Source organism: Ostrinia nubilalis, chromosome 19 (assembly GCF_963855985.1).
Source record: "Ostrinia nubilalis chromosome 19, ilOstNubi1.1, whole genome shotgun sequence".
Taxonomy (NCBI): domain Eukaryota; kingdom Metazoa; phylum Arthropoda; class Insecta; order Lepidoptera; family Crambidae; genus Ostrinia; species Ostrinia nubilalis.
The window spans coordinates 12,390,971-12,399,974 of NC_087106.1; the positions used below are offsets into that span (position 1 = coordinate 12,390,971).

The window sequence follows — 9,004 nt, forward strand, 5'->3', positions numbered from 1 at the left end:
GCAACTTTGTCTGGCATTTGTGGTCTATGAGAAAGACTTCTCTCTTCAAGCTACAGTCTCTCCAACGGTGCCAAATTTACTATAGATATAATCGTTGAAGGGCTTGTACGAATAGGCCACAATGTCAGTCCGTTTCCGGGATCAGGACTTCAGACAGGGAGATGTCATATTTTTAAAACTGTTCACTACCACTCTGGAAGATGTTTTCAAGCTTCTGGACTGGAGCGGATTGGGCATAAATATCATCAGCGAGTACATCATCCATCTTTGATTCGCGGAAGATATCGTAGTCATGGCTGAGAACGTGGAGGATCTAAGCTCAATCCTCGATTGCCTCAATAGAGCCTCTCAACAAATGGGTCTTTAATGGACAAGACAAAAATCATGTCAAATGCCGTGCTGTACCCACTCCTCTGAAGGTTGAAGACACTATAAGTTGTCTGATGGCCGCTGGGGCAGGAAAGTTCTTGAGTGGCGACCATGAGCTGGAAGACGCAGCTTGGGCAAGCCTCACACTAGGTGGACCGATAATCTGGTGAATGTCGCGTCAGGTACCTTTATGCGAGCGGCACAGGACCGGTCTTTGTGGAAATCCTTGGGGGAGGCCGTTGTCCAGCAGTGGACGTCTTTCGGCTGAAACGAACGACCACCGATAACCGAGTCTTTATTTTGTTAGATTGGTATATTTAAGATCTAAAATTGGGTGCCATATCTTAATTTTTGATTGAATAACAAGCGATCTCAGCAATTATTTTGTAATACTCGTACTTGTTTCATTTACCCCTTGGTCATTTGGGAAAGTTCAACATGAAAGCGTTATTGGCTTATGATAAGCGCAGTATAATTGTATTATTACTGCGCATTTAAAGTTTTGATAAATTATTTTGATTCACACTCCCACTCATAAATGCAGTAAGTTGTAAAGATACGGCGCATATATTACGTTGTAAGAACTAAAATTTAAATCAATCATTTAACACATGTACCGTAAGTAACGAAAACTACTGATAAACGCAGTAAGGAACAATCATACTGCATTCATGGGTAGTAAGTATCGAACGAAAACTTAGTTAATCCATAACATAAACAGTTTTTTAATAATTTTAAATACAAAATATTAATTAAAATACAAAAACCTCACATCAAAATAAACTTTGAGTTTAGCTCTATAATAGAGATGGGTTATACTAGGTAAATTTGATACTAGGTGCACCTATTCCAAGTATTTATTAATACGTGATCCAAATACCTGTTCCACTTAGTACGTAGTAATTTACCATACTTGACGCGACTAGTGCGGACTAATCCACGTATTATGACTTTAAAATACAATTTTCTTTGAAAAGATCCACTCGTAGTCGTAGTATTAATAATGCAATTTGAAATTGAATAATAATGTTTTTGCTGGTTGTTGATTGATTGATATCCTCCCTTCATACTTCAACAGGCTTAGGACTGTCAACTTAAAAGTTGGCGTATTTAAAAGATATCAATTTCATAAAAATATTTACATAATTTTTTCTATTTTTTATTTATGCAATTATCACGGACGCGTGACAACAAACCAAAACAAACCTGTCGGAAGAATAAAAACTGGTTTTTTACCGGCTAGTCAACAAGGAGTGAGCTGGATGAGAGAGAACAAAAATTAAAATATTCAAAACCTTACCTGTGTACAAATAGAGTTTAAATTACGTAATACATCAAACACCTATTCCTATCTCACACCTGCCTGCGCTCAAATTTGTTTGTCAGACAGAGACGGAGTGAATCTCTACGTTCGCACATAAGCTTAGCGAGAAATACGCGGTGCGCGTAATACACGACTACGGATTATGCAATAATAACCTCTATTACTTTGAGGGTAGGGTCGGAAATCGTGTAATTTAAAAAATACTTAGTGAGAAATACGCGGTGTGCGTAATACACGACTACGGATTATGCAATAATAACCTCTATTACTTTGAGGGTAGGGTCGGAAATCGTGTAATTTAAAAAATACTTAGTGAGAAATACGCGGTGTGCGTAATACACGACTACGGATTATGCAATAATAACCTCTATTACTTTGATGGTAGGGTCGGAAATCGTGTAATTTAAAAAATACTACGTGGATCAAGTATTTTAAAAATTGGAATAGGTGCCACTTAGTACTGTAAAATACCTAGTGTGTGGATCTGTTCTAGTAAATACGTCTCATCTCTACTAGAGATGGGTTATACTAGGTAAATTTGATACTAGGTGCACCTATTCCAAGTATTTATTAATACGTGATCCAAATACCTGTTCCACTTAGTACGTAGTAATTTACCATACTTGACGCGACTAGTGCGGACTAATCCACGTATTATGACTTTAAAATACAATTTTCTTTGAAAAGATCCACTCGTAGTCGTAGTATTAATAATGCAATTTGAAATTGAATAATAATGTTTTTGCTGGTTGTTGATTGATTGATATCCTCCCTTCATACTTCAACAGGCTTAGGACTGTCAACTTAAAAGTTGGCGTATTTAAAAGATATCAATTTCATAAAAATATTTACATAATTTTTTCTATTTTTTATTTATGCAATTATCACGGACGCGTGACAACAAACCAAAACAAACCTGTCGGAAGAATAAAAACTGGTTTTTTACCGGCTAGTCAACAAGGAGTGAGCTGGATGAGAGAGAACAAAAATTAAAATATTCAAAACCTTACCTGTGTACAAATAGAGTTTAAATTACGTAATACATCAAACACCTATTCCTATCTCACACCTGCCTGCGCTCAAATTTGTTTGTCAGACAGAGACGGAGTGAATCTCTACGTTCGCACATAAGCTTAGCGAGAAATACGCGGTGCGCGTAATACACGACTACGGATTATGCAATAATAACCTCTATTACTTTGAGGGTAGGGTCGGAAATCGTGTAATTTAAAAAATACTTAGTGAGAAATACGCGGTGTGCGTAATACACGACTACGGATTATGCAATAATAACCTCTATTACTTTGAGGGTAGGGTCGGAAATCGTGTAATTTAAAAAATACTTAGTGAGAAATACGCGGTGTGCGTAATACACGACTACGGATTATGCAATAATAACCTCTATTACTTTGATGGTAGGGTCGGAAATCGTGTAATTTAAAAAATACTACGTGGATCAAGTATTTTAAAAATTGGAATAGGTGCCACTTAGTACTGTAAAATACCTAGTGTGTGGATCTGTTCTAGTAAATACGTCTCATCTCTACTCTATAAGCCCATATATTTTTTTTTACAAATATTTGCGTAACTAATTGTAGACACCCCAAAATAAAATTTCAACTTTGATCGCGTTTTTCTCGAAACTGTTCACGTGTTACTTACTGCGTTTATAAATTGTGCGGCAGTAATGCTATCCACGTTGATCGATTGGTATAGCGGCCTGCGTCCAGCGCTTCCCTGCTACCTTTACGTGTGTGTGAACGTTAATTTATACTAAACCGGATCCTAAAAAACAGGCATGGGAACAAGCCTTTAGTTTAGAGTACACTCAGGTGTGCAAGTAAACCAAGTATTAAATAAATGATGTTCAAAATTTAAATTGAAAAGTGTATGGCGACTTGTAAATACATTAAGTATGAGTAGGTATATTCTCGTATCAATAACTTGTTTATGAGTTCCACTGCATAATGTCCCAAGTCTATAAATTGAGGATGTTACGTAATATTTATGAATCATCGATTCGTTAATCTTTGTATCTTTTGCAAGATTGGTTTTCCCAGACTACAAATTTTGCGAAAAATCTGGTTTTTACCGTGAAAAATAAAGATTTTTCCTTTGGGAACCTCTAATTACAACTTGAAACAGCATTTCTGCGCACGGGTTTTACCTTATCAACCGACTTCAAAAAAAGGAGGAGGTTCTCAATTCGACCCGTATGTTTTTTTTTTTATAACTTTTACACCTAATAGTTCTGAATAGGATCCTTTTATATGTAAAAATTGAAAAAATCGTCAATGAAAATACAAAATAAATGGACATAGAGATGATTTATTAAAAGATCTATCTTTCATTCTTACAATATAAGTTTGAAATAAATAAATAAATAAAAGTTATTTATTTCAGGCATGGCCCATAAAAGTGTAAGGTCTTAGAAATAATCTTAGTAAATCACAATAATTACACACAAAATAAGACAGTTTGGTGTATTTGACAAGGAGGACTCGTGTCCAGTGCTGCGACACTCTGCAGGAGGCTGTTGGAGCTGCCACGCACATGGTGGATCAGGGACGCCGTGCGATTTCTTAAAATGGCAGCAAAGCTATCTACTTCAGCTTCTGCCAGCATCCCTGATACACTGCAGTAACGTTGCAGCCCCATCAGCATCCTGAATGCGTCATTATACTGAGAGCGCAGGGCCCCGTATGGTCTTTGGGTATAATTTATCCACAGGCTGCACGTATAAAAGAGTTACAGTAGGTTTCAAAAAGTGTGATCTTAACCTGTTTACTACAGCGTGCAAACCTGCGAGCAATCATAATTAGCCTTAAAGCACAACGCTAAACATCTTGTCTAGTGCTTGAATACTTAGAAGGCTATGCATGTTCATAGCTAAGCTAGGTTTGAACGCAAATCAGATCTAGACAACCAGGGTCTTCTTGTCCACCAGGGGTGGGATGATAAAGGAAATATTATTATCAGACACTGGGGCACTCGGGGGCACTTTGGGAGCTTCCTCCTGGTCCCTCTGCAGCTGAGCCGCGTACACGCAGTATACCGGGATGAAGCATATTGTTACAGCTGGAAAAAAGCATGGAATTTTTAAAAATCGGTTTCATCTATTTTTGTCAATAAGGAGCTTTTTACATTAATTTTGTTATTTTCACATGAACACACTCAACTGAACCAGTATCGACTTTTGATATAAAGGTGGGACCCTAGGAAAATCATGAAGGTTAAATGTTAATCTTAAAAAACAATAGCGTAACGATGTCAGCGTTAGATTTCTGATTCGATAGTTGGAACCCCGTCGTCTGCTACACTATTGTGGTGAGGCGGTCACACAATCCACTCCAAACAAATGACGTCCACAGCTGGACAAAGGACTCCCTCAATGACTTTCCACAATGACTGGTCATGCGCTGCCCGCAGCCAGGTGCCACCCGTTACCTTCACCAGATCATCGATCTTTCGGGGACTATTACTAAAGTATTTACTAAAATCTTATACAGGGTGTTAGGTAAATGGGTATATGAGCCGACACTAGCCCATGTTAACATGGACATATAAATGGTATGGTGAAGTCAGAAATTTGATATCATCATTTTAATTTTTTTTATTTTCATACAAAATAAATTTTATAAAATACGATTAGTATGAAAAATAAAATAATTAAAATGAAGATATCAATTTTCTGACTTCACCATACCATTTATATGACCATGTTAACATGGGCTAGTGTCGGCTCATATACCCATTTACCTAACACCCTGTATACATAGGCTTACCAATATCAATGCTATGGATGATGATGGCTTTGGTGGTGGAAATGGTCATCATGCTGGAAAAGAAACCAGCGAACGACAGCAGGAGGCGGGCGGTCGCGAAGGCCACGTACACGCGGACTGGGCCAGGACGTTTCTGTGACAAATTTTAATATAAAATAATGAAGATATTAGGAGAATAAAGCTTAAACATAAAACAAAACTACATTAATTTTCTATTTACTACACAGATCTTGTCGCGACAAGGAAAAATTTCCGTGCTTTCGGCCGTTTTGCTACGCCTATTACTACCAATTAGTTAACAGCTCATGTGATAGGTCCCCCTAATTTATATTCCATTTGGCTGTGGTGTTTTCTCATTCTTAAAATTTAAAATTAATGTTTATTGTGAATTTCTCCCTTTAAATTCGTTGCGGGTTCCAAGATAGTTAACTATCTCCCGGGTCCCGAGGCCCGGGACCACTCAACCTTCACTGGTTGGGTTTCATTGTAGGCCAAGCTGTAAACAGGAGTTGCGGTGGTGAGAAAGTATTGTGGGATTGGTATTTTTTTAAACACTTAGTTTAATCTTAAGTCCACAGACCATTAGACTATTTTATAGTAAAAGCACTAGATGATTTATTATTCTTTGAGTTACTTTGGATGTCAAAGAACTACGATGACAATGTTGATACATACCTTGTGCAGTCCAACCAGGCAAGCTATGTTGATTGCCAGCCACGCCACATTGAAGCACAGAATGGCTATCAGCTGTAGACCGTACTGGTTGACCGACTTCACCTCTATTGTGTCATATGGACGGTCGAAGTGATCGAAGCCATGGGTCGCGACGCCGACGTATGTTGTCACAACCAGGAGGCCCAGGACTTGGAGTGAGCTGAAGGCCTGAAAAGTAGTTAGTTATATTGAGTAGACCCGCAGGAGAACTAAAATGACCGATGTAGTCCGCAAAATTGCTAAAATCAAGTGGCAGTTGGCGGTGCACATAGCTCGAGCTGGTGGTCGATGGGGCAGAAAAGTTCTCGAGTGGCCAGTCTAATAATACCAATGGTATTTGGTGTAGTGAGCGCAGGCCTCTCACTAGGTAGACCGACGATCTGGTGAAGGTCGTGGGAGGTGCCTAGATGCGGGCGGCGCAGAACCGGTTGTTGTGGATATTCTTGGGGGAGGCCTTAGTCCAGCAGTGGACGTCAGTGTTTGAAACGAACGATGTGTTTGGAATTGTTGATTTAGATTCGGGGCCATGCCCACGACTTCGTACGCATGAAAACAGTTTGAATAATATTTCCCGTTTTTGCAACATTTTTCAAATCGGACCAGTAGTTCCAGATATTAACGCATTTAAAGAATCGAACTCTTTAACTTTGTAATATTAGTCTATATAAATTACTAGCGGCCGCCCGCGACGTCGTACGCGTGGATCCCGTTTTACCCCCTTCATCTATCTTACGTGGTTTAGATTTTTTCATACAAATGTTTTTTCCCGCTAACTCCCGTTCCCGTGGGAATTTCGGGAATTCCTTTCTTAGTGCACCTCTACGGTACCTAAGCTACGTCCCTTCCAAATTTCAAGTATCTACGTTTAGCCGTTTAGGCTGCGCTTTGATGTCAGTCAGTCAGTTTCTCCTTTTATATATTTAGATTATCATTGACTTACCAGGATTAAATACGACAAGATAAAGCATCCAGTCTTCAAGGGGATACAGAAGCACTTCTTAAACAGCGGCTCAGACGTCGACATTCTGCAACAAATATAACAATTCAAGGTAATCTATAGCACGCACGCAGGCTGCACGCGTTAGTTTGGCCGAACCTTAGTTATCAATGGAAAACAAAACTGTGGCTTGATCGAAGATCAAGAAACCAGTTTGAACAGGAAAACATAGTGGATAATAAAGACGGAACATCAATAAACTGTGTGGCATCTTATGTGGTAGCATTTAGGTGTTATTTTACAACAAATCGTCTGATGTGTTGATAACTGTACCTATAATGTCTTCGATCCAATGAATATTGTATGAAGGTTCAAATTTCTTAAAAGGTACACTGACGGTATTACAAAAGTCCATAAGGTACAATTCAATTCGAACAGTATTTATAAGAATTTGGACTGTAACTAAAATAATAAAAATGAGGAAAACATAAGACATACGATGAGGAAGGAAATGTCTTTGGTATACTTGTGATACCTACATAATTATGTCCAGTTTAGTTAGCAGGTTTGAATCAACCTAATTAGAATAAGAAAAACTAATCCCAAATTGGTACATTAGATAGATAAAAGATGGTAGATAAAAGTTATTTATTTATTTAGATTGTAAGTATATACATACAGTCTAGAACTTAATTCGGTAAGTAAGAACATTTATGTTATAACTTTTGGTTTTGACCAAAAAAAGGATGGACAACTTTTAAAAATCGGAAATTTAAGAAATTTAAGATATCTTTATATACTTAAATAATTAACGTTGTATTGAATACGATTCCATGTCATGAGTCACTCCTTCGGCCTTGTTTTGTGAAATTGAAAATGTACGAGTACTTACATTTGATTAAAATTTGATGAAATTAGAACATTGTTGTGCCTTTGCTCATAATAATTATGCAATCCGGATAAAATATTTCAATTGAATCCTTAGAAATTCTAAAAATTATTACATTGTGAGACTTTCTAAGGCCTTAGGCTTCAATTGGCTTAAATTATCAAAAAAAATATTTTCTGTGCGGTTATTATTAAGAAGTTTTTAATCAGGTTTGTAAGCGTTAAGACGCTAGTTAAGAGGTAAATAGTTGTAGTAGGTATTAATCAATTTCAGAACGAGCAAGCCAGGGCAAAATGCTAGTGAAAAGCTAATGAATATACATTTGCAAAATTACATGTCCACACGTTGAAAATTACCACATCAAATGAGTATTTAGTTCAATACTTTCACTACACCTTCATTCAGAAACTAAAACCTTTTAGTAATAAAAACAAAACTTACGTGTGATATGGCACGGTGGTCGCCATCCTGGCACAAAATAAAGAATAAACACAATCTAATTCGAAATACGAATTTCTAAAATGGCCGACACGGTGTTGTCAGCTCGCTTGCGCTTGCGCTTGTGCGCAGTCAACAAACTAGAAAGGTTGGATGACGTAGTACGTCAAATTCAATTTGACATTAACTCAAAGTTTAATCGCGGCAATTTTTTTTCCGAAAGAGGTTTTAATTTATTATAATATAATATTTAACTGCAAACTAGCTTCGTGCCTGTTGTTTTGCTTGCATAAGTATCGGTCTAGCACAGTCCATCCTGCAACACTTTTTGTGAAATAAAAAAACATTTGTAATCTGTAGTTACGCACTCGCAGATACGTGCAGATACTATACATTTATTTTAGTTGCTTTATGACTACCAAAGTAAGTTTTTCAACAAGTTTGCGGCCAATAAATGTATGTTACAATTAGGTACATACGAGTATTGGGTTTTCGTAGCGGAAATAGTAAGTGAATTTAGACTTAGCAGTTAGCGGTTAGAGAAACTT

At 37.4% G+C, this 9,004-nt stretch overlaps 1 protein-coding gene across 1 annotated transcript; it reads right to left on the reverse strand.

Moving 5' to 3' along the window:
- Positions 1 to 4,001: 4,001 nt before the first annotated feature.
- LOC135081228 (uncharacterized) lies at positions 4,002 to 8,581 on the reverse strand. The gene is made up of 5 exons (XM_063975978.1): positions 8,460 to 8,581; positions 7,133 to 7,217; positions 6,154 to 6,360; positions 5,479 to 5,611; positions 4,002 to 4,771 (listed from the first exon to the last, which is right to left on the reverse strand). Exons 1-5 carry the CDS (start codon positions 8,483 to 8,485, stop codon positions 4,611 to 4,613), a joined length of 612 nt encoding a protein of 203 aa, XP_063832048.1. The 5' UTR covers positions 8,486 to 8,581; the 3' UTR covers positions 4,002 to 4,610.
- Positions 8,582 to 9,004: the final 423 nt, after the last annotated feature.